The sequence below is a fragment of the Podarcis melisellensis genome (assembly GCF_964234715.1).
Source record: "Podarcis melisellensis genome assembly, chromosome: 3".
In the NCBI taxonomy this organism is placed as follows: Eukaryota; Metazoa; Chordata; class Lepidosauria; order Squamata; family Lacertidae; genus Podarcis; species Podarcis melisellensis.
The window spans coordinates 36809654-36836252 of record NC_138530.1 but is presented as its reverse complement, the minus strand read 5'-3'; the positions used below and the strand labels follow the sequence as shown (position 1 = coordinate 36836252).

Here is a 26599-nt window from a genome sequence, read left to right as displayed (position 1 = left end):
TTCTTCTCTGCATATAGCTCTGGAAGAGAGATCTTGCCCAGGCAACATAGAAGAATAAAAAATTTAACCACAGAAAGGATATAATCAGGGTAAAAAAATAAAAATCATTTTCCTCCTTTAGGACTTGCACAATCTGGCTCCTGGGGATGCTTTGATGAATTTAACAGAATTGAATTACCGGTGTTGTCAGTAGCAGCTCAACAAATTTATATCATTTTGACAGCAAGAAAAGAAAGGAAAAAACAGTTCATATTTTCCGATGGAGATGTTGTAGATTTAAACCCAGAGTTTGGAATTTTTCTGACAATGGTAAATTTATTACGTTAAGTACACATTTTTAATTTATTGATGAGAGAAAATCAATCATATTTTTGTTTTGCAATATACTTGAAAATAAATTACCTTTGTGGTTAATTACTTTGTCTAACAGAGCAATATATTTGAAAACATTAAATTTATAATACCTTAATTAGGATAAACAGAAATGTCATGAAATTGTGGGAAACGTTTGAGTTCTCCTGAACGATTTGTCAGTTAAGATGTTATAGAAAGCAGGAAGAGAGATGAGGAATATATATACCTGTGTGTGTATATATATTCTTCTCTCTGTGAGGAGAGAGAGAGAGCATGCATTATTTTTCTAGAAAAAGGGGTGCCGGAACTCACCATGAATGTCTCCCTCTTTCTCTTGTAATGGCAATGGTGCCCACCTGAGAGGTGCCAGAACTGAGTTCCAGTGAGTTCCAGCTGAAAAAAGCCACATATAGCTATAGCTATAGCTATCTCAAATTTATATTTATATTCCATGTTTGGTTTATAATTTGTTCTTCTCCTGTGGTAATTTTCCTTCTGATCTTAGGGTGAAGGGCAAGACGCAAATCTTGATAATAAATAATTGAATTCAAAGAGAATATAGATGCATACCCTAAATCACAATTGTGCACATAAGTTGAGACATGTGCCAAATACTCTGAACAAAATTACCCTAAATTTTGTGTTTATTTGCAGAATCCTGGGTATGCTGGACGCCAGGAGCTTCCAGAAAACCTAAAAATTCAATTCAGAACTGTTGCAATGATGGTTCCAGATAGACAGGTACCATTTATCACTCATAGGCAACATACCTCTCAGCTGCATACCTTTACAAAATAAAAAAATGCATTGCTATTTGCTCTTTCTGTTATTTAAAATGTTATAATATTAAAAAAATTATTAATAACGTGCTATTCTTTTTCAGATAATCATGAGAGTGAAACTTGCAAGCTGTGGCTTTATTGAGAATGTCATACTGGCTCAGAAATTCTTTGTTCTCTATAAGCTTTGTGAAGAGCAGCTTACCAAGCAGGTAATATTGCATCACCAACATAGTGCAATAGCTGTAGACCAATGAGTGGTACATAGCTAACAAAGAGTAGTGAAACAGGACCTCTTCGTTCCCCAGAATTCTTACTTGTTATCCTGACCTAAACACCTTTGTAGGGGCCATAGCGTATTTTATTAACTGCCGTGGCCTATTTCTGCAAAGGGACTTACTTGCTGGATGCCACTTCTCTGACCAGAGCTGGTCTGTGATGGCTGACATTCTTGGTGCCCAGACTTCCTGGACCCACCACAGGATTATAAACTGACACGACTAGCATATGTGATATTATAGTGATCAAGTTTTATGCCTTCAGGATATTGTAAAGTATTTGCTCTTTGATAAACCATACAGTAGGTAACCACTTGAGTGACCATCGCACTCCGCATTATCTCTGGACTCTATGTTCAGGGATGAAAAGCAATATTCCATATTGTCAGCTGTGTCACTGCCTCCGGCCTCAGAAGGGCCCAGAACCTCCCCAGGTTTCCTCAGAGCGTGCCCTGGTGGGGACCTTCCTCAAAGTGTTTGGTTGCCCCTTTTCACCACAAGATGTTGCTCTTGCTTTTGTTTTGTATACCTTTTACATACAAAATTTGTCTTTTCTCAATGAACATCCAATTTCAACATATTACATTAAAGTGCTCTGGTACATTTTCTTAATTTCTCTGGTTAGGATTTTGAGTTTTTGCATTTTAGAAATATTACGGCTCAGCACACTGTTCTGGCCCTGTTACTGTTTGTAGCATTTGTCGCTTTCATTTTTAGGTTCACTATGACTTTGGCTTGAGAAATATCCTTTCAGTGTTGAGGACTCTTGGATCTCAGAAGAGGGCAAGGCCCGACGACAGCGAAATGAGTACTGTCATGAGAGGACTAAGGGACATGAACCTCTCTAAACTTGTAAGAACCCATCCATTTAAGGTTTTCAGAGGATACTTTACAATGTGGCTACTATGTATTTTTCTCTTATTGCTGCTGTTTCAGATGTGTTTCAAATATTCCTCATGTTCTAAAACTAATTTTAAATCTTTAGGCATGGTGCACATTCATTGAGTATAAAGCACTCCACTCTGTACAGCTACTAGACAGAATTGAGTTTACAAATAAAAGAACAGAAACGCACGAACACTTTTCTATAAGCACTTTCGTGAACACAGATTATACTTACTCTGTTATTTAAATAGGCTTTTGAATTTTGTAAGCAGTCAAATAAAAAAGACTAATTCAGGAGGAGAGCTGTAGCTCAGTGGCAGAGCATCTGCTGTGCATGAATAAAGTTCCAGGTTTAGTCCCCAGCCTCTTCTCCAGGCAGGGCTGGGAGAGAGCCCTGTCTGAAATCCTGGTGAGCTGCTGCCAGTCAGTGTAGACCATACTCAGCAAGATGGACCAGGGGCCTTACTCAGTATAAGGCAGGTTCCTGTGTGTCTTACGTCATTAAGAGTGAAACTCTACTGCTTTATTTCTTTTACCTAAAGTAAATTAATAATGCTTAAAACCCACTGATTTCAGTGGAAGTAGTTTTTCACACCTTGCTAATAAAGGTCCGTATAGTTAAAGCCATGGTTTTCCCAGTAGTGATGTATGGAAGTGAGAGCTGGACCATAAAGAAGGCTGATCGCCAAAGAATTGATGCTTTTGAATTATGGTGCTGGAGGAGACTCTTGAGAGTCCCATGGACTGCAAGAAGATCAAACCTATCCATTCTGAAGGAAATCAGCCCTGAGCGCTCACTGGAAGGACAGATCGTGAAGCTGAGGCTCCAATACTTTGGCCACCTCATGAGAAGAGAAGACTCCCTGGAAAAGACCCTGATGTTGGGAAAGATGGAGGGCACAAGGAGAAGGGGACGACAGAGGACGAGATGGTTGGACAGTGTTCTCGAAGCTACCAGCATGAGTTTCACCAAACTGCGGGAGGCAGTGGAAGACAGGAGTGCCTGGGGTCACGAAGAGTCAGACATGACTAAACGACTAAACAACAACAACAAGTTTTTCATAACCATTGCAAGTCCTATTTCTTTCATTGGGAGGCATGACTAATTTTAACTGGATCAGTGACCATCTCTACAAATCCATCAATTATTGTGTTTTGTTTATTTGTTTGTTTTTTCAGGTAGATGAAGATGAACCCCTTTTTCTTAGTCTTATAAACGATCTCTTTCCGGGGTTGGTATTGGACAGCAATACATATGTTGACCTTCAGGCAGCCGTTGCAAATCAGGTTGAAGAGGCAGGACTGATTAACCATCCACCTTGGAATCTTAAGCTTGTCCAGGTATTACAGTATATCTCGTAAACTTAAACTGCAGAACCTACAGATGTGAATTTTTGCTCTAAATCACATTTTCCACGTTTGAGCTGTCTCAGAGGATCCCTCCTCGCCTCCAATAACAACCCAAGTATCACATTATGTAACTTGCGGTGTGCATATAGTTGTGCATTATTATCCAGAAGCAGTGATGATAATGATTATTATACCCCACCCTAGTGGTTTCCCTAGCCACTCTGGGCAGCTCTGGTACAGCATATATAAAAACATAATAAAACATCAAACATTAAAAAACTTTCCGATACAGGGCTGCCTTCAGATGTCTTCTAAATGTTGTGTCTCCTTGACATCTGAAGGGAGGACGTTCCACAGGGAACCTTTCATATTTTTCATAGTATTGACGTATACTGCCTGTTATTTGATGGCAATAGCATCTCTCTCTCTCTCTGTTATGGAGGAGTGCCTGGTGCCTAAGCCAACAGCTCATGGTTCAAAATATTCCTTGTTCTCTACCAATGCAGTTTCTGATTGACGTCAGCAAATCTTAAAATCTCTTGTAAGATCTAGATACACCACATACAGATACAGAGAATTAAGTTTGTATAAATGTCCTCAAGCACTACCTAGATTTAACCTTAATTGTTTTTCTCGTGGCAATTGCCTTGCCTAGTCCCGGGTAAACGTACCCATTCCCTCCCTGCTTTGCACTGGGGACATGCTCAGGAGGACGTCCTTAGGAAAACAAGCTCAATAAGAACACAGATAATCCTAATAGTTATTTCTGATTTGGCCACACTTTTTTCTCCCTCCCTGTTTTAGTTGTACGAAACTTCCAAAGTACGCCATGGGTTGATGACACTTGGGCCAAGTGGATCTGGGAAAACAACTGTTATAACTATGTTGATGAGAGCAATGACAGAGTGTGGATATCCTCACAGAGAAATGCGTATGAACCCAAAAGCTATTACTGCGCCTCAGATGTTTGGTAAACTGGATACAGCAACAAATGACTGGACAGATGGAATCTTTTCCACACTGTGGAGAAAGACGCTTAAGGCTAAAAAGGGTATGCCAGCTATAGTGTGTTCTATATAGTACATATGGGAACATGATTATCATCTCTCAGCATACCGCTGAAAAGGATCTTCTGTTTGCAGCTGCACTAATTGGTCTCTGTTCTAGTAAAGATAATTAAGATAACTTGAGTAAGTAATTAAGATAACTTGAGAAACCATATATTCATTTAATATAAAACTGCAATAATCTTAGGGCGGTATCCAACCAAGTAGTTCCACTAGCACAAGGAGTTCCGGCTGTGCAATGGAATTCCCTCCCTCTCTTCTCTTTCTGCATGTTCCGTAATTCTGTTCTGAAAATTTCCCCTGCCCACCAGAGCAGATTTTCAGACAGTGGGGGGTGCATAAGGAGAGGAGAGAAGTTCCACTGTGAAAACTGAAATCCTAATGGAATTACATCATTGAATACTACCCTTGCTCTTAAAAAATGTCTAGTGAAATTTCATGGGGACAATGCTGCAAATTTATTCCAATTTAAGGCTTGAGACACATTGATTTCTATAGTGCTTAAAGATGTGCAGTGCAGCCTTAAATTAAGAACTGGAACTCACAATTGGAACACTCTCAGTGGTGTATCCTTCACTGAGCTATGTCATTTCGGCTAGCAGGTGAGATAATCACATTTTGATGCTCCTCAATATCTAAGCAGCAAGCACCCTCCCTGTAATTGTTGTCATTGTTGTTATTCAGTGTTAGCCTCCATATTTCAGCCATATCTCTTTGTTTCCAGGCGAGAATATTTTTCTGGTTTTAGATGGCCCAGTGGATGCAATTTGGATTGAGAATCTGAATTCAGTGCTAGATGATAATAAGACTCTCACTTTAGCAAATGGTGATCGAATTCCAATGTCTCCTACTTGCAAGTTGCTCTTTGAAGTTCACAATATTGAAAATGCATCTCCTGCTACAGTTTCTAGAATGGGCATGGTGTATATCAGTTCTTCTGCACTAAGCTGGAGACCAATATTGCAGGTACACTTTTGCAGGGATGATCAAATTTTCTTTTTCTTTTAAATAGTGTGGGTTTCTTTAAAAATGCAAACTTGTTTTTCTGACTTTTTTACAGGGTTGGCTAAAGACTCGTACTACACAAGAAGCTGATGTGCTGCTAGGTTTATATGATAAAGTGTTTGAAGACGCATATACATACATGAAATTAAACCTTGGTCCAAAAATGGAGCTTCTAGAGTGTAACTATATCATGCAGGTATATAGTTACTGTTGTCTCAGTTGTTCATACAGCAGTGCATGATTTCCTCTAAAGAAATAAGCATAAAAATCTTGCTTCCTGACAATCTTTTGGAAAACATTAAGAAACAATGAATATAAAATTGCAGTTTTTCTCAGAGATGAAGTGAAATTTAAGTGAAATTTGTATTTAAGTTTGATTAAGAAAGTTAAGCATTGTGTAACATTTTCTTCCTTCTAAAAATATTTCCAGTCCATCAATCTTTTGGAAGGCTTGATACCATCAAAGGAAGAAGGTGGTATTGCATGTTTGGCACATCTTCACAAATTATTTGTGTTTGGCCTGATGTGGAGTTTAGGTTCCCTCTTAGAACTGGAAAGCAGGGAAAAGCTGGAAGCCTTTTTAAGAAGCCATGAAAGCAAAATAGATTTGCCACAAATTCCTAAAGGTGCTTCAGAGACAATGTATGAGTACTACGTTGCTGATTATGGTAAGTGAAAAAGCAGTGCAATGCGCTTTAATAATTAAGTGCACAAACCTCCAGTACTGGAGATGTTCTTTCCAGCATGTTGCTAAGATTTCAAAGAAAGGCATTTATATTTGGCCATAATGAATATGTAATAATGAATGAGAACTAATGAACTGAAATACAGTCTAGGTGAGATGGTGGCTCTGTACAGGCGTGTGACTGCCAACGTGCAGGTCCTTTTGGACCCGGAAGAGGGTGGGGTGAGCTTATGTGCACTCTGCTGATGCATGCGGGGACCAGGAACAGAACTCCTCTGCATCAGTGAGAGGTGGCAGCAACAGGGGAAAGTCATTTTGATTTCCCCAAAACACAACTGAAATCAGTAAATAAATAAAATGGTGGCTACTGATACTGTTAGTGCTCTGAGTTTCGACTCTTCCAAAATTATTTTTCCTCTCTGAAACATAACAGAATTTTGACAGAAGCTTGCAGATTCCTCTGCATGCCAGCCCTACTTCAGACCTTGGCCTTCTAACTCACAAAGGGCTGTAAAGAGGGCAAGATTATGTGCTGGAATGGGGACAGGGGGAGATTAGCAGTATAAACTTGCTCTCTTGCTTGTGTGCATGCAATTATGTAAGTAATCCTGAATGCCTGAATAGGGCTCTAGTGTTCGATGGATGAGCTCAGCTTGCTAATGGCTGAGTTTTGATTGTTAAGACTTCTTTCCTGGAAGAAGCAGAATTAGGGAGTGTAAAGCTTTCTTTTTATTTCTTGCCATTCTTCCTTACAGTGATCATTACGGAGTGAATGAACTTTATTCTGAATCCATCAGTGACTCAAAATCACCTGTGTGATAACACTCTGGAGATTCATGTGACTGAGCATAATAGTATGAGAAAAGGTGTTGGCTTCTTTTAATTCACCAAGGCTTTTGATCCCATGTAGAATAGGTCCAATGGGTTCTGTGTCATCCCTTGTTCCCTAAGAAGTACTGTGGAGTTGCTGGTAAAAGAAGTGAAATAATTAGAGCTCTTCCACCATTGTTTTGCTACTTTTAGGTGACTGGGATCATTGGAATAAAAAAGTTCAGGAATATGTTTATCCAACAGACAGTGTTCCTGAATATGCATCTATTCTGGTTCCAAATGTTGACAATGTCAGAACCCAGTTTTTAATGGATACCATAGCAAAACAACACAAAGTAAGTGCATATTTTCTTTGCAAAGTGTAAGTAGGTAATGTTTTTTTATGCCCAAACTACCTTATTATATATATGTCCTTTTGTGTCTATGATTAACAGCAACAACACAGACTATTGTAGACACAGAAAATGTGCCTTTGTTTGATTAAAAAAAATGCCCTAATGCAGCCCCTGTGACCCATCTCATGCTTCAGCAATGGCTATTCTGGGGTTTGTAGTAGGGAGGAGGGGACTGGGAAGCCCCTTTTGAATATGTGGCCTTTTGCTCAATATAGGTCTAACTCCAAACAATGATTTATAGGGCAGGGGTGGCTAATCGGTTTGGTGTGCAGATTTGCCCTTCCCTCAACCCTTCCCCCCCAACTTAACACCACCCCCAATTTTGGCAGCAGCAACAATAAATAAATAAATAAAATTTAAGCAGTCACAGCTCTCAATTGAAAATGCCCAGATCCAATCCTAACTGAATGATGGTTTAGCAATTATTGTTTCAAAAGGGAGTTAGCAATGAGCAAAGGGATTGTGGTGTCCTTCCTTCCCCTTTTCTTTCCCATAAAAATGTATTGATTTTTGCCATTTATATTTTGGTAAGGGCTGAAGCCTGAATAGAATGTGAAAGTAAATAGTAGATTAGAAAGAAAACCAACATAATTATATTAAAATTTCTGTTTCAAACCATTTTTGTGCAGTGAATTAGCTTTATTATACAAGCCTCATAATAAATTGTCATAACGTTGTTGCAGGCAGTGTTGCTTATTGGTGAACAAGGAACAGCAAAGACTGTAATGATTAAAGGTTATTTAAAAAAGTATGATCCTGAAGAACATTTATCAAAATGTTTAAACTTTTCCTCAGCAACAGAACCTGGAATGTTTCAGGTAAGCTGTAGGTTTGATAATCAGTTCTACATGATGTGCTTGCAGAAATATTTAAAATGCTTTGCAATAATCTTAAGTGTAGCTGCCTTTAGCTCTGGTTTTGAGGGGAGGGGAAAACGGATAAGAATGAATGAATGAATGAATGAATGAATGAATGAATGCAAACCCTGATCTTATTTTCTGTTTTTAACACCAAGTTCCAACAATATCCATGTTCCCAAGTTATTTGGGAACTTATCTGAGAACTTACATAAATTGGAAAACACATTTTAAGATTTTTTTAAAAAAAACAAACAAACAAGGATTTGTAAACTACTTTGGCGATTACTCACATATTTCCCCCTCTTTTTGTGTTCTTTAATTGTTAAGAGGACAATAGAAAGCTATGTGGACAAACGTATGGGAAGTACCTATGGACCGCCAAACGGCAGAAAAATGACAATATTCATTGATGATATTAACATGCCAATTATTAACGAATGGGGAGATCAGGTAGAGTTACAAAATTGTGCATAGTAATATCGTTAAGTACTGTTTCACTCTGTAATGTTGTCAGTAAAAGCCTGGTGTACTGTGACCTTGGGGAAAGGGCACATCAAAGGATGCATGTTGCATGCCCTCCATGGCATAGGGGTAAAAAAAAGGGGGGGGGAATGGTAGCTTTTCAGAGTGCCCAAGTCAACCTAGCTCAGTATCCCCAGGAGGAAGCCCCAAACCCCAGGAACAGTCTCCCCAAAGCCCAGAGCTGCCTCAGGATTCCATGGAAGGCTCTTCCCGAAGAAGAGTATTGAACTTCAGTTCCTTGGGCAGGCTTAAATCCAGGGCTCCTATGCCTCCCCAAAGGAGCAGGGGTGGGTGGGTTAGAGGGGGAGATTAGCAGCTGTTGTTACTCCCTGTTCAGTCACACCAAATGGGGTTTAGGGAAACAGCCTACAGAAGGCTGCCCACAGGGAAGCAAGGACCATATCTCCCCAATCTCTGTAGAAGAGCCTCAGTTAGGCATCCAGCTTGCCCAGCCTGTTCCCTGAGTCTTCACTGGGTTTTGTCCTTCTCTCTGAGGCTTTTTATACCCTCCCTGTCTCCCCTCCCTTCATTCTTCCTAAGTCACAGCAACCAGGCTCCTTCTCCACCATCAGAAAGCTGGTGGAGAATGTCCACCCTTCTTCTCCACATGTGGAGCCTCCTGACGACAGTCATAAAGTTATTTCTAATGATGGTTGCAATTGCCTTTTTTGTAATTTGAATCTACAGTGGTACCTCGTGTTACAAACACTTCAGGTTACAGACTCCGCTAACCCGGAAGTAGTACCTCGGGTTATTTGTCTAAATTAGCAGGGGTGTATCTCTGGTATTTTGTTTTCAATGAACGGTTAACATTTCTTCTATTAATTCCATAGGTAACAAATGAAATAGTGAGGCAGATGATGGAAATGGAAGGAATGTACAGTTTGGATAAACCTGGAGACTTTACTACGATTGTTGATGTGCAGTTAATAGCAGCAATGATTCACCCAGGAGGCGGTCGAAATGATATCCCACAGCGCTTAAAAAGGCAGTTTACGGTTTTTAACTGCACTCTGCCAACCAATGCATCCATAGACAAAATCTTTGGTATATGTTTTTCTAGTACTTTAAAATTCAATTCGTTTTATATTAATTGTCTAGGTTGCCCCTGTGTAGAATGTAAATTCCTTTCTCTCTTTCTTGAAGCAACAGAAATTCTAAAAAACAATGACTTAAAAAACAACCACCAAGTATTACAGACGTGAAATAAAACTACAGTTAAGGCCATTCTGTATAAAATCATTTGAATGCCTAGGCAAGCAGAAAAGTATTAACTTATTTATTTGTTGTATAGGTTTATAGGTTTTATGCTATGTTCTTCCTTCAAGATAGTAGCACTGGAGTGTTCACAACATAAAATATATTTTAATATTCATTCCTTTCTACTCTGTTGCTTCTTATGAAACATCTCAAAGCTATCTATCTAATTTCATGTATACAAACAATTTCTACATATGTCTGTTTGTTCAAATAGGTATCAAAATGAGATCTGTGATTGTGAGATTTATGGTCAAAAGTAGTCAGGGCAGTGAGATCGTCAGACCACAAAGTAGTGGATGGGGGCAAGAGCTCATCCTCCCAGCCTCGAAGTATAGGATAACTCTCTTGGCAGGCTTAAGGGCTTGCACGATCCGCTTTCATTGCCCATCTGTTCATCAGTTTCATATAAAAAGACTGTTTCAAGTCCAACACAGATAAAGACTGGAATAAACACTTAAAAGTTACATTGAAAGACAGAAGGTCTTCAACAGGCACTGATACAACACTCAAGATGGCGCCTGTCTGATACGTAATGGGAAATATAAACACATACAAGAAGGCAGTCAAAAATAAAAAACATTTGAAAGGCAAGCAGCATCTAGCTTGCACCTCAAACTATTTTTTTCCATTAATTTTTTATTAATTTTCTGTTTTATGAAGTGCTTGACTTTGATTTCTCTTGCATCAAAACAGTAGCTATTGACTTGTCTAAAGTTAAGTACAGCTGTAGATTGTTCCTGGAGATGTATGTTTAGCGTTCAGCCCTTCATGAGAATATATAATTTTGGAGTCATGTTAAGGTTATCAATATACCGTTATTTTTCAGGGATAATTGGCTGTGGATACTTTCATCCATGTAGACATTTCAAGCCTGAAGTATGTGAAATGATACCAAAATTAGTGTCAGCAGGCAGAATCTTGTGGCAGTGGACTAAGGTAAAGATGAAATAATTATTTGAAAAATATTCCCTATTTATGGGTGTAACACAGGATTAAAATCTGCTCATATATTGCCTGCAGTGTATAGGTTCTGTAAGGTTTCCATGGTTGGAAGGAATGGAGTTGACTGGGGAAGAAACTACCCGTGCATCCATTCTTAGTTCTAGATGAGCAGATCATAGAATTGTAGAGTTAGAAGGGACCCCAAGAGTCATGTAGTTCAACACTCTGCGATGCAGGAATCAACGCTGAAAATAACATACAGCCTGGAGCTAATATTTAGTCATTTCTTCTGATCACATTTTAATGGGAAATTGTGGTTGCAAAACTAGAATTCGCATATTGAATTGGAATTTTTGACCTCAAAATTCTCATCAGCCACCATCAAAGAGGCAAACAGTTTCCACTCAAGCCACTCTCTTATTTTGTTTGTTTTTAGTGTGAGTGTTGTAGGGCTGCTTTGAACTTCTTAGTCGTCTGAAACTCATGAAGAAGTTGTCCCACACTCTGCATGGAATCACTCAAAGGAAGCTTCAGATTTGCCCAAATGCATGAAAAACATATCACTTTCTAGGTTTTGCTGGATTCCAGCTCACATCATCCCCAGCTATTGGCCATGCTGGCTAGGGCTGGTGAATGCTGAAGTCGAACAGCACATGGAGGGACACAAATGGTCCTTTCTGTTACATAAACAAGTGCATTTTCACAGTGTTTATTGCTGGCTTCATTTCCTACTCCCTGCCAGAAGGATCTATGCTCCAGGTATCATTTATCCTGTGAATGCAGAGGTGAGGAGAACTCCACTAGATCCTGTCACAGCTCAAGATTCCAAGTGCTCATTGATGGTTGGTAGTTGGAGACCCATTGTGGTGTAGTGGTTATAGTGTTGTACAAAGACCCTGGAGACTAGGGTTCAAATCCCCACTCAGCCGTGAAGCTCAGAGTGACCTTGGGTCAATCAACAACTTTCAGCCTAACCTACCTCAGGATTGTTGAAAGGATAATATTAGGTGGGGGAACCATGTATGCCACCATGAGGTAATGGAAGGAAATGTGAGGTCCATAATACAGTGAAATAAAGTCTCTTTCCTGCCCTTATGAGGTTTGCCATTTAAAAAACAAACCAAACCTGTAGACCTCAGTGCAGGCCCTGTTTTATTTTTTTATGCCTGTTCATATGCTTTTGCTTTAGGTGAAAATGTTGCCCACACCATCCAAATTTCATTACATCTTCAATCTAAGAGATCTTTCCAGAATTTGGCAAGGAATGTTAACTATAAAATCAGAAGAATGTACGGACCTCAGGACTCTCCTGTCGCTATTTAAACATGAATGCACGAGAGTAATTGCTGACAGGTATGATCATTATATTATTTATTGAACAATTACAAACACTGAGATGAAGTCGTGCCAGTGTGACATTGTGTTCCGCCATCTTGATTCAAAATTGCTCCCGGCACCCAAGCAGCGATGAAGCCTTTCACCCCCACCTTGGGAACCCTTGTGCTGAGTTTGGTGACACTATCTCAAGAGGCTGCTGAACCTATAGAGGACGAACGGAGAAACAGTTTCCCAAAATATATAGTAGATCTAATCCACAGCTGAGGGACACCCACACCCACATAAATCTTTAGCCATCTTTTCACTCTTCTACAGCGGAAACTTTCTATTCATCATATCTGAATTGTGTCTTCTAGATTTGTTTGTGAAGAAGATGAAGCGTGGTTTGAAAGAAACTTTTCTAGAGTTATTGAAGAACATGTAGATTCAGAACTGGTACCAATAATTGAAGAAGAACCGTATCTTGTTGATTTTTTACGGGATATGCCTGAGCCAACTGGTGAAGAGCCTGAAGATTTTGTGTTTGAAGCACCAAAAATTTATGAATTGGTATTTATTTACTTAATTCCAAACCCCTGCTTTATTGGGTTCCAACAATAGCATGCTCAGATCTGTAATGGATACCTATACAAGGACCAACATGGGGACTCTCAGGCCCCAGGATCAAATGCATGCCTCCAAGCCTCTCTGTCCCCAAAGACTGTCCACAAGCCATGCCCCTCACTTACTGGCCCTGCTATGTGCTCTCCTGGAGTGCTTTAGCTATATGAATGTACTTGGACTGAATGCCTTTGGAATGCATGAGGGAATGCAGCCTTTGGGCTGAAAAATGTTCCATACTCTTGACTATAAATAATCCCAAATGTTGCTAATATTGTGGATTATTGCTAGAGGAATTTCAGAGTTACAACTGGATGAATCAGGGGGTGGGGTGGGGATGAGAAAGACGTATTATGCTGCTTTTTTTATTTGCCTGTAATGGAATGCAACAAGGGTGAGGAAGGCAGGCAGGGGCAACACCAGGACTTCCTGCACTCGGACTTTTTCCTCCTGCACCCACATAGGGCCAACAGATGCCAACTGCCCTGCTGAAATGAAAAAGACATTGTGGGACACAGGCAAAGACAACATCAGGGGCTGCTCCAGTCAGACTATTGCCCACTTGCCCCACTTAAACTGACTTACAACAGTTGCCCTGTGGGGAAGAATATGGGGACATGCTAGCTCCTTCCCTGTGAGGCTGGTTGTTTCATTTTGTAGCATGTGGTTCTGGGTGTTTTTGTTGCATTTCATAACAGGTTTTTAGCTGCTTTAAAGACTCTTGTTGAAAAGTGGGGTATAAGTCAAACTAAATAAATTGATGTAGGTAGCCATGTTGGTCTGCCGTAGCCGAAACAAAATAAAAAAAATCCTTCCAGTAGCAGACCAACTAAGTTTGTTATTGGTATGAGCTTTTTATGCATGCACACGAAAGCTCATACCTATAGCAAACTTAGTTGGTCTCTAAGGTGCTACTGGAAGGAATTTTTTTATTAAATAAATTGAGTAAAACTGATGGTAGATAGCAGAATATTGTAGATCAGAATAGGCAAGGCACTGGGAGCCACATCAAAAACAGATCACAAGTTTGAGGGTGACTGGTAGCTTTTCATATTCATTTGTGTTTGATTAACACAATTAATAAACAGTATTTTCATAAGTATGGCTATAGGAAGTTGAACCTATTGCAGCAGTTGTCTGCAGGAGCAGTTGCCAAACCCATTTGGGTGTGTATTAGAAATGATCATACAAAAGAAGTAGAAAACTAAATCTAGAGACATTCCACTGTTATATGCAGCTACTGCTTGGGCTAAATAGCCCGCCATTAGTGGAATAAACAACATAAACACTTTTCAGATGCGGAACTGCCCACGAGTTAAGTCAGTCCTGGGGAATACATATACCTACACCTCCCTGAAATTTGTTTTTGACAAATCCTATCCTGAGAAAAATAAGCTGATATCATATCATTTCTAGGATATGATCTGTGAACAGAATGAATGAATGAATGAATGAATAAATAAATAAATAAAGTGGTAAACCCTTAAGGACATTTTCCAAAGACATATGATTTTCTTTTATTCATATTTTTAAAAATGCTTCTACATTAATTTATTGAAACTATTTTTTTAGGGGGAAAAGCTATCCTTATTTTCTTCTTTTTTAGATTCCATCCCTTGACTTCTTATCTGACAAACTGCAGTACTATCAGAAGCAGTATAACGAAGCTGTCAGAGGTGGATTCCTGGATTTGGTGTTTTTTAAAGACGCTATAACACATCTTGTTAAGGTCTGAATGCTTATTTAAAGTTATAATCTTCATTTCATTTCCTGCACTGGTGGGGGGGGAGGTGGAGTCATGACAGAGCAACTACCAGCTCACAGCCAGGAAAAAATATGGGAATGGTGGCTTTATTTTTCCCTTTTTGCCTGCCCCACTCGTTCCATTGACTCACTCCAGTGAGAAGGAATTTACTACTTGACGGCTAGGGCATGCTGGGAGAAAGGCAGTGGGGAGGGCATAGAAAACTTCAGAATTTTGGCTGCCAAAATTCCCACTGGTGGAGCAGCATTGGAGCATTTTGCTGTAACACCAGGAAGGTCTCCGGTTACACTAATGGAGGACCTTCCTTTTTGGCAGTGGGGCATAAGACTGCTCCCTTAGGAAGCAATTCTAAATACGGGGAGCCAGCAAAAATGGTGCCATGTTAGATTAAGTCAGCATATAGCATACAGCATATGGCTACACCAGATCCAAACTCTGTCCAGGAGCGGAACTACTCCTGGCAGTGGAGAAACAAACTTTTAAAATCCAATTTGTGTTACACCATCCTTTTGCCTGCGTAACTTACACCAGGTTGCCAGCTCATGTGACTGAGCTGAATGGGTTTAGGATTCAGTCTAAATCCCCAGTTTTGGTCCTGTCCATGCTATTCCCCTGGAGTGCCCTTCATTCATGGCTTAAGAGCCACCAAGTTCAGCTCAACTGTCCAAGCTCCAAGTGAGCTGGGAGGAGGGATTTGGGTCAGCATACATGTGACCAAGTTGGGTCTTAAGCCAGAAACCAGCCAGGTGAGTTGTGGATCCACCACATCCTAACTTGCTCATCCCAGTGAGTCTAGAGTTAGGCCCTTATTTTATCAAAACATTATGAACTTCCTTTTATCAGTGTCTCGAGACATTTTTCAAAACTTGAAAGCAACAAGTAAACAACAAGCAACACAAATAAAACAAGCAACAGATAGAAGAATAATTTTATAGTCAGATAGTTTAAAGGTAGTAAAACAGTTTTCAAAAGTCTGGGTGAATGGGGGAAAGGTTTTTGCAAGGAACTGAAAAGAAAACAAAGTTGTGCATAAGCTTGTATTGCTCTGGAAAAGGGCATTCTGTAACTGGAAAAGCCTTGAAGATGAAAGCTTCACCTTTGAAGGAGGTGGTATTTAAAGAAGGGCATTGGCTGATTACCTCAAAAATGCAATTGATGCTCCTTTAAAAAAAACAACAACAACAACCCGCAGGAGCACCATATAAGAGAGAATTCTGTTGTCATTGGATATATATTTTTTGCCAAAATTACATGCCATATTAAAATATGCTGCCCTTGTATAAGTAGCGTCTATGGAATTGGTGGAGAGGGGTAGGGAATCTAGAATATTGGGAAGATTTATTAAACTATGCACCATTCAATGGCTCTTTTATAAAAGCTTATTACAAAAATATTTTTGGATAATTATTTAACTTTGTTGACTTTGCATAACGAATTAAGTAGATAATCTCCCTCCCCTTTTTTTTGTAATGCAGATTTCACGAATAATTCGTACAGCATGTGGGAATGCTTTACTTGTAGGAGTTGGTGGTTCCGGAAAACAGAGTCTTTCCAGGCTAGCCTCTTTTATAGCTGGATATAAAATATTTCAGATAACTTTAACACGGTGAGAAAAAATACATTTCAGATAAGTGGTTGATGATGTGCTGTTTTCCCTATATAATTAGAAGCTACTGTTTGTATATATACACCATTATATGAGAATATAGGAGATGAGATTCATGGCTAGATGGCCATCGTAAAGATAGCTTGGCATATTCATGTGTACATGATGTCACTGATCCTATGGTCTATGACAGGCATGGCCAAACTTGGGCCTCCAGATGTTTTGGGACTACAATTCCCATCATCCCTAACCACAGGTTAGCTAGGGATGATGTGAGTTGTAGTCCCAAAACATCTGGAGGGCCAAGTTTTGCCATGCCTGGTCCACTTTACCTGGTTATGGCCCCTCCATGCCCCATAGTATGCCGCTCTAAAGGCAGTGCAGATGGTACAATCGTGTGGCACGATGGGAGGTGGGAATGTTTACAATTATCGCAGGGGGCGTTCTTGCTTTCCCTCCATTCCTTTTTTCTTATTCCAAAACACTTTTAAAGCCGCTTTCGGCTTCCCTGCTCTGAGAGGAATGGCAAAGTCACTAGCTTTCCAAATAGTTTTGATCCCAAAAAAGCGGGGGTAGCAAGCATTCACTGCTGCAGTTACTAGTCATTTTGAGGGTTGTTGAAGCTAAATTGCACACCTTGAAATGGCCACTCCTATTTGTCACTTGCGAATGAGGTGACAGCCTGACAAATCTGGGTTAATTAAGAAACACGGGGGAACACAAACTGGTAATTTAAGATCAACAGAGCCAGACTGATACCCAGAGAGAACTTGCTGCAAGACAGAACCGAAAAAGAAAATAACATAACACCTCTAGTCATCACATACAGCTCCCAAGTTAAAACAGTACAACGCATCATCAGAGATCTACAACCTCTCCTGGACAATGACAGTTCTCTTTCTCAAGCGCTGGGAGGAAGACCTTTCATTGCCTACAGACAGCCACCCAATCTTAAACAACTCCTAACCCACAATAATACTACAACCAGACTTAACACGGACACTGGCACCAGAGCCTGCAATAAACCCAGATGCCAACTTTGCTGCCACATAAACCCGGACAACACCATTACTGGCCCCAACAACATCACACATACCATCTCGGGACTATTTAATTGCTCATCGTCTAACATTGTGTATGCCATCAAATGCCAACAGTGTCCTTCAGCTCTCTATATTGGACAAACAGGCCAAACCTTACGCCAGAGAATAAATGGACATAAATCTGACATCAGGAATCACAAGACAAAGAAACCAGTAGGAGAACACTTCAATCTCCCAGGACACTCTATACAAGATCTCAAAGTAGCTGTTTTACTACAAAGGAATTTCAGAAATAGACTGGAAAGAGAAGCTGCTGAATTGCAACTTATTACCAAACTTAAAACCATGGAGAGACCTGGTCTGAACAAAGACATTGGATTCTTATCTCATTATACATGACAAAGCCATTTTTCACCTTCTCACACCTTTCTTTTTCCTGTAAGACCTATTGCAGTCGTTAAGAGTCGTCAACAGGCTCATCACAGCTATCTGCCAATCACCCATTCCCACCACCCTTCTGAGTAATACCCCTCCCCACCTTCTCACTATATAGAAGGGTCTGGTGACTTCTGTTTCAGTGTATCTGAAGAAGTGTGCATGCACACGAAAGCTCATACCAAGAACTAACTTAGTTGGTCTTTAAGGTGCTACTGGAAGGATTTTTTTTTGTTTTGGTAATTTAAGGGTCTTGTGAAAGGTGATATTTTTGATTTCTTAAAGCGGTTTAAGTTGTTTTGCTGCTTGCTTCATTTTGAAATGTGTGCTTAAAAGGCACTTTTAAGAAGTAGCATGCTCACTATGCAATATATTTACATGAGGATGCCTTTCCTAAAAGGGGCAGTCTTTGCTCAGTTAGCTCTTGCTCCCCTCCCTGCTGGCTTCAGTGATGTAGACTACTTTTCTGAAGTTAGTAGGTGATGAATCAGTACTGCATGTTAAGCTTTCTGTCCTTTTCATTTTTGCTTCCTAGATCATACAATGTGAGCAATCTGACAGATGATCTAAAGCTTTTATACAGAGTTGCTGGTGCGGAAGGAAAAGGAATAACATTTATTTTCACAGATAACGAAATAAAAGATGAAGCATTTCTGGAATTTCTTAATAACCTGCTTTCTTCTGGAGAGGTTAGCATTTCAGAGGCTTTTGCAGCTGTGTTGCTATGATGACTGTTAGATGTTTTGCTTGTCCTTCTATTTCAAAAGCTCAAGGTAGGTTTGACTGCAACTCACATCAGCTCCAACCAGCACGATCAGGCTGATAGTCAGGGATGCTGGAAGTCAACACCTGGGGGGTCCCACATGACCTACTGCTAGCAGAGATGTAAATCTTGAACAATATTTTTAAAAATAAAGTTACAATTCAGGGATCAATTTTAAATGAAATTATTAATTTATTTCTAGGATCATGCAGGTACTGGGCTGGGCATCAGCCCATGTCCCTTGAGGAGGCAGGAGCAAAGAGACTTTTGGGAAGTGGGCTGAACCCACAACTAGTTTTCAGGGATGAACTTTAAATGAAATTATTATTTTGTTCACCGTTGATTTTCTTAGTAATTTATGGGGTGGGCAAGTAACTAGCCACAGACATTCAGAATCTTGGCACATTGGCCACTGTATTTCTTGGGGTCTATATTCTTGCATGTTTCCCATGGATTATACAAAAGTTGTGCAAATGTTATTATTTTTGTTGGAGTGAGAACTCTGTGGAATTTCAAGCACTGTATGCACAATGATGTGTTGTACACACAGGTCCTATCTTTGACCCAACAACCAGATTTATGTGCACAAAGCCCTTTTAAAAAAAGCTAATATCCTACAATCAGTTGCTCTGGAGAAGGAGCAGGGGGCTAGATTCAGTTCCCTCTCCCCTGCGCACCCTTGCTTGCCAAACAAAGGCTCCACATTCATGGTCCCAGCTGCTCTAAACATGGTCCATTGGATTAGAGTACATCTCTTCAAGTAAGGAAAGAAGATAGTATTTGGCCTGCATAGCTAAAGGCTTAACTATTAGACAGTTTTGGAAAGGAAACATAGATCTGTAGTTTATAAAACTGCATTATAAATACATAACTGAATTTTCATTTTTCCTTGGCTCTGCTCTGCTAAGATCTCCAATTTATTTGCTCGGGATGAAATGGATGAAATAACCCAAGGATTGATATCTGTAATGAAAAAAGAACTACCACGAGTTCCTCCAACTTTTGATAATCTTTATGAGTATTTTATATCAAGATCGAAGAAAAATCTTCATGTTGTTCTCTGCTTTTCTCCAGTGAGTTTTCTTTAAAAATCATATCTACCTTCCTTGGACATATTTGTTTATGATAATTCCTATCCCATTCAAGACTATGTATTTAAATGTGAAAAATAATATTTTTATGGCAAACATGCTCTTTAAAGACAAATCCTGCAAGTTTGGCTCAGCAGTCCAGCTCATGGTAATTGTTCTACTAACAATTCCATTTCTGTATGTAGTCTACAAAACTGGAACAGGCAGCTATGTCCTATGTATGTTAATTTTGAAGTTGGTGACGAGGAAGGCTCCATACTACCCTGTAGGGAAGTTATGAAATGGCTTGCAGCTTAAGATATGAGACCATAGATGCAAAAATGGTCCCCCCTTTTTTTATTGAAAAGTTTCAATTATAAAGAAATAAAGTGATGCAAAGAAAAGAAAAAAAGAAAAAAAACACAGAAATGTATTAGAATAATAATATCAAACTTACAAAAGAACGTATGAGTTTTTTTCGTATATATTTACTTCCCCCTCCCCAGATGCGGAAATACTTTTAAAATTCCAGATCTCAGCCTCTGCATTTAGTTGTGCATATGACTGATAAAATTAATTATTACAATAATATATATTTTTTGTTATTCTTGGTAGGTTGGTGAAAAGTTCCGTGCGCGTTCTTTGAAATTTCCTGGCCTTATATCTGGCTGCACCATGGACTGGTTTACTCAGTGGCCTAAGGAAGCCCTTGTTGCTGTATCACATTATTTCCTGTCAGAGTTTAACATTGTCTGTTCTCCTGAAGTTAAAGCCCAAGTTGTGGAAACTATGGGCATCTTTCATGATCTAGTTTCAGAAAGCTGCGATAATTATTTCCAAAGGTAGCGTTTGAAACATATGTAGTAATTCTTTGATGATAACATTTGGCACTGGAATATGTATTTTTATAGATTATTTTCTAAACATCTAATGTGTTTTTTTTTTAAAAAAAAATTAGTTAAACCAGTTATGGATTCGGTTGCTCAGTTATAACTGTTGTATGAAAGATGCAATATTTTGTACTTTTATATGAAAATTTAAGTAACACCCCCCCATTTTCAATTACATTAAACTTTGGATTCCTCTTAATAAATATTTAACACTTGTTTGAGAAAACAGATAAGCTAATTGTCCCTATACCTAGATATAACAGGAGATTATATCTAAAATGGTTACTTGGGTTTCAGGGAGATGAGCAGTTATTTATTTCAAAGTCATTATATCTTGAAATCAATTTTTACAACTGCAGCTCATTAACATGCATTACGATTACAGCTGAAAGTGAAATCTGTGGCTTTTGTCATTGACATAATTGTACTAGTGAAGATGAACATGGGTTTAGGATGGTATCTGTTGATAACATGAGCGTTTGATCCAATCCCCATTGCGTGTTCCAGATACCGAAGAAGAGCTCATGTCACCCCCAAGTCTTACCTCTCTTTCATTAATGGCTACAAAGATGTTTATGCTGAAAAGCTAGCCAACATTAATGAACAAGCTGAGCGGATGCACATAGGTAAGATAAGATTACTCCAGCTCATTGCCCCTGCCAACAATCTCTTCTCTCTCAGTCCTCCCAAGCCACAGCCAAGCCAACCTCATTCAGCTGGGTCCCCTGACCCTCAGCGGAATCTTTTCAGGGAACTGCTGGGTAGAGGAGATGCAGGAAAATCACCTTTCACCCTTCTGGATCCAGCTACACATATGTATGACTTGCCTCAGAGGTTTTTCACCTAAAGAAAAGTCTTCATGAGATTTCTCTGTGCATTCTATATGAAGATAAAAAATTTCCTTAAAAAAATTAAAAATCTAGAAATTATTTTCCCTTTGACAAACCAAACTTAGACCCAGATTTTGCCAGATTTTGTACAGAAATGCCAATTTGTACAGAAATGCCAATTTGTCTATAAGGACAGGTTTCACTTCTAGTTTGGCAGCAAACAATGAGTAGAGGGATGGAATGACAGCCCAATCCCTATGAAATCAACATTGCATATAATGTGGGTGCTAGCCAACTAACTCATACTCAAAGTAAATTCATTGATTTCAATGACTCTATTAACATTGACTATTGCTCATCTTAAATAACTTTTAATTATTCTGAATTTTGATGCCTTTTGTAGGTCTTTCTAAGCTGATGGAAGCTAGTGAATCTGTTGCTAAACTCTCCCAGGAGTTGGCAGTGAAAGAGAAGGAACTGGCTCTGGCATCTGTAAAAGCAGATAAAGTAAGTTTTATACCAGAATACAGTATTTTATAAAGGAAAGTGACTGAGTTCACTGGTTTTGTCCCCCCCCCCCACCAATGTTTTGAAAAGGAGAAATCTATCTTGTATATAGCAACACTATCCTTGTCCCATTGCTGGAGTGCTGAGTTAATTATATGTTGCACCTGCTTGCTTTGCTTTCCGACCCCATTAACCCACCACCCTGTTGTTGTTGTTTAGTCGTTTAGTCGTGTCCGACTCTTCGTGACCCCATGGACCAGAGCATGGCAGGCACTCCTGTCTTCCACTGCCTCCCACAGTTTGGTCAAACTCCTGTTAGTAGCTTCAAGAACACTGTCCAACCATCTCGTCCTCTGTTGTCCCCTTCTCCTTGTGCCCTCCATCTTTCCCAACATCAGGGTCTTTCCCAGTGAGTCTTCTCTTCTCATGAGATGGCCAAAGTATTGGAGCCTCAGCTTCAGGATCCGTCCTTCCAGTGAGCGCTCAGGGCTGATTTCCTTAAGAATTGATAGGTTTGATCTTTTTGCAGTTCATGGGACTCTCAAGAGTCTCCTCCAACACCATAATTCAAAAGCATCAATTCTTCGACGATCAGCCTTCTTTATGGTCCAGCTCTCACTTCCATACATCACTACTGGGAAAACCATAGCTACCACCACCCTACCACTCACCAAAGTCACCTCCTCACCTTTCCCTTACAGCTCACCAACTATGTAGAGAAATGCTTTTAATAAGTTTTGTTTGCCCTCATTGATATTGTACTTGCTGCATGAATCCTGATTGGCTAGGATCGCCCATATGCAATACAGGAATAATTGCCCTTATTCTAAGCTACCAATGCTTGGCATCATTGATGTCAACACATTAATTAAATGTGTAAGGGCCAGATCCACCCACCCAACCCTGGGAGGCTAGGTGGGGATAGGCCCCTTATGAGCTGGATCATGTGAATGTGGCTCATGAAGAGCTTGGGGAAGTAAAACCTTTAGTTCACCATTGCTAGCTCTCTTCCACTGCAAACTTCCAAACTGGATGACCCTGCTGCATGTTTTTAAATTTTATAATAGGTGCTAGCAGAAGTGACAGTAAGTGCTGAGGCATCAGCTAAAGTGAAAAATGAAGTTCAAGGTGTAAAAGACAAAGCACAGAAGATTGTAGATGAAATTGATTCAGAGAAAGTAATAGCAGAGGCAAAGCTGGAGGCAGCTAGACCAGCCTTAGAAGAAGCTGAAGCTGCTTTGAATGTGAGTGACGTTGTAATAGAATATTCACAGTTCTCTTGAAGCCACTATAAATGAAGAAATCAATCATACATGAATTGTGCAATATAGATAATGTGCCATTGTCTGCCTGCCTGTGCTGCAAAGTACCTATCTTTGAAAGTGGAGGTGCAAAGCTAGAAAAGTTGTTAAACATTAACAGGGCTTGAAGTAGTCTTTTATTTGTGCTATTTGGGTTGTTCTACATTGTTTCCTAATTTTTATTCTTTCATTGCTGAATACCTTGCCTTATCTCAGATGCTCTATGCACCATCTATGGCAGTTTTAGAAAATATACTGTAGTTTGTAAGTCTGTGCTGACTATAGCTTTCTCCAGTCTGGTAAAACTGTGCTTCAGTTAAATTTCCGATGTCCCTGTTGGAAGCTGAGTGTCCCATTATTCCTCATTTTGTCTATTGCTTAGAGAAATGTGATGTTAAATTCAGGGTACTACGTTTCCCCTGGGTCCTTATAAAATTTGGCCCAAACAATAAATGAATTTAATTTTCCCTTTGCAGACTATCAAACCGGCAGATATCGCAACGGTTCGAAAGCTTGCCAAGCCACCTCATCTTATCATGAGAATCATGGATTGCTGTCTGTTGCTATTCCAAAAGAAAATAGATTCAGTTACCATGGATCCAGAAAGGCCTTGTTTGAAACCATCTTGGAGCGAGTCACTGAAAGTAAATCCCATTCCCAATTGCTTTCAATACTGGGGGTGGGGGAATCAATGGCTTGGATGTAGTGGCACCCTGGTTTAAGCCGAAGGCATTTCTATTTCCCCAAAAGGGAGCTCCCAATTCTCCTATGAGTGTAAGATGTGCTGCGCTTAGACATGACATCACCTCTGCCTACCACCTGAAAGGAGTATTACATGCAATTCCACCTTGGTATTTCTTCTTGAAATCAATGACAGCTTATAAATTATATTGACAACAACAACAGTTATTAAAAGGAGACATTTGGTGATAGTCTGATCTTGCTTGGAAACTGCAAGGGGGGGCCAGTTCTCTTGCTTGCGGGCTTTTGCTAATGAGCTGCTTGGGCACTAGGAGAAAAGGATGACGGACTAGAATGAGCCATTGGCATGATCCACAGGTTTGTTCTTATGTTCTTATATTTTTATGAACATAAGAGCGTTATGCTGTTCTCCAGAATCTCATATAGAGCAACATACAATAAAGGACCTGAAGTTGATTAAGCAGGTTATCTGAGGTGGCCAGGAAATATCTATTAGAAATGTCCCATCCATTTGTTAAATTCATCAGAATTTCTGACCACTGCATAACAGTTGTCCAATGAACACAACTCTTAAGACAAAGATGGATAGCTTTTGGCCCTCCACGTGCTGTTGGAACTCTTAACTCCCATCAGCCCCAGTCAGTATGACCAATGGCTTAGAAGGATGGAAGCTGCTGCCCAAAATCTGGAGGGTCACAGACTCTCCAAACCTAAAACAGTTACAGTAAACAGCCGGTCATTAGCTTCATTCCGCCACTTTGGTAGAATTTAGAAACTAGGAAATTAAAGAAGAAATACAAATATACAAGGGATAATTACAATTGGGACAGTGATAGCAGAAAGTGCTTTACAGGTGTTGTTTGTTTATTTTCAGCTAATGAGTGGACCATTTCTGCAGAGTCTCCAGCAGTTTGCTAAAGATTCCATTAATGAAGAGACAGTAGAATTGCTGCAGCCGTATTTTCAAATGGAAGATTATACTTTTGAGAATGGTAAAAAAGTCTGTGGTAATGTGGCAGGGCTGCTTTCTTGGACACAGGCCATGGCAACATTTTATGGCATAAACAGAGAAGTACTGCCTCTTAAGGTAAATGGCAGGATTTGATTTGAAGTGCGTTTCCATTTATTGAGAGGCGAAAGAAACCATGCAGAGTCTCTTTTGTCTATTTCTGCAGTGTTGGGTGTAATGGGACTAGAAACATGTCCCTCCCTCCTCTTCATATATGATATCACTAATCTTTAAATAATGTTCAAACTTCCCTTGAAATTCTGGCAGATGTTGCGTTTGTTTGGGAAACTCCAAATCTACCTTTAATTTTGTTTTAGTTGAATTTGTTGACAAATTATTTTAAAAAATTGAACAATAGTTACATTTTACAGTTTGAAGCCTTGAACTATACAATATTTCAAGGAACACAATTAAAACATCTTTCTGAAGATGATACAGCAATAATACTAATACTAATATATTTACCAGTATATGCCACCCATCTGACTGGGTGGCCCGTGCCACTTTGGGCGGCACCAAACAAAAAGTAATAAGAACACAATGCAACATCACACACTGAAAACAATCCAGATTTGATTGACAGTATCATGCAGTGCTTTTCAGCTGCCCACAAGAGTGGATTGCTTCTGTAACTCAAAGCAGGGTTTTTACTGTGGCTGTCCCTGTTTTGTGGAACAGCATTCCTGTTGAGATACGAGATGCAAAACCACTAACTGTACTTTCTGGGGAAAACGTAAGCCCTTCACTGTATTCTTTTTGGTGCCTGCTAAATTTAGACAAGCCTACCCAGATATTTAGAATGTTGATGTATCTGCAACAATTATTTTATTGTTGGTCTAATTTTTTTAATGGTTTAAATTATTGTTGTTAACTTTTTTATTGATCATTTTATTGTTTTATTGTTTTTTAGTAACCATCTCTGAGGGTTTTTACAATCAAGCGGTATATAAATTTTATGAAATGAAATAAATAAGACATTTTTGTTCTGACAAGCCCTCCCAGCTGAATGAATAGGTTTCTGCCATGATTGTCTACTGTGTAGCGTGTATATCTTTTAATTCATTTGCTGTTCTTCTGAACTGGTTTTTTTGGCTGTTTTTATTATATTTTGTACATCAACTTGAGAAATCTATAGGGAAGGTGAATAATAATAATAATAATAATAATAATAATAATAATAATAATAGCCACAAGATCCTGTGAGGAAATACTCAAAAAATTATTCAGACCAGCAAATACAGCCATTTACTATTCAAACAAAGCAAAAAGCAGAATATCTGGTTATAGATCTTTTCCTGTCGCAATGAGTTGTCATATTAGTTCCTCTATGCCAGGGACAGACAATTCAGACGAGTATTTCTTCAGACTGAATCCCTCTTTGGACAATTTTCCTTTAGACAGCTGCTTCATCTAGTTAGTCTTAGTGTTTTGTCTGTCTTTCATAGCTAAAAAAACAGCAACAAAAACCTTAGATGTAGTTATAGAAGACAAAAAGAATTTCTGGAAACATTGCCGCTTCATTCATTT

General features: G+C 39.4%; 1 protein-coding gene across 1 annotated transcript in view; it reads left to right on the top strand.

Annotated features, from left to right (window-relative positions):
* DNAH8 (dynein axonemal heavy chain 8) overlaps positions 1-26599 on the top strand; it is a 153177-nt gene that overhangs the window by 76947 nt on the left and 49631 nt on the right. The window contains exons 45-70 of the mRNA XM_081903566.1: positions 122-309; positions 1009-1095; positions 1238-1345; positions 2129-2263; positions 3476-3637; positions 4451-4697; positions 5438-5679; positions 5774-5914; positions 6149-6386; positions 7427-7569; positions 8313-8447; positions 8817-8939; positions 9845-10058; positions 11098-11207; positions 12403-12566; positions 12908-13100; positions 14758-14880; positions 16392-16522; positions 18536-18689; positions 19672-19836; positions 20449-20675; positions 21231-21349; positions 21957-22060; positions 23128-23304; positions 23838-24005; positions 24938-25150. Of these exons, the coding sequence (XP_081759692.1) occupies positions 122-309; positions 1009-1095; positions 1238-1345; positions 2129-2263; positions 3476-3637; positions 4451-4697; positions 5438-5679; positions 5774-5914; positions 6149-6386; positions 7427-7569; positions 8313-8447; positions 8817-8939; positions 9845-10058; positions 11098-11207; positions 12403-12566; positions 12908-13100; positions 14758-14880; positions 16392-16522; positions 18536-18689; positions 19672-19836; positions 20449-20675; positions 21231-21349; positions 21957-22060; positions 23128-23304; positions 23838-24005; positions 24938-25150 (4211 nt within the window). The remainder of the gene's footprint in view (positions 1-121; positions 310-1008; positions 1096-1237; positions 1346-2128; positions 2264-3475; positions 3638-4450; positions 4698-5437; positions 5680-5773; positions 5915-6148; positions 6387-7426; positions 7570-8312; positions 8448-8816; positions 8940-9844; positions 10059-11097; positions 11208-12402; positions 12567-12907; positions 13101-14757; positions 14881-16391; positions 16523-18535; positions 18690-19671; positions 19837-20448; positions 20676-21230; positions 21350-21956; positions 22061-23127; positions 23305-23837; positions 24006-24937; positions 25151-26599) is intronic.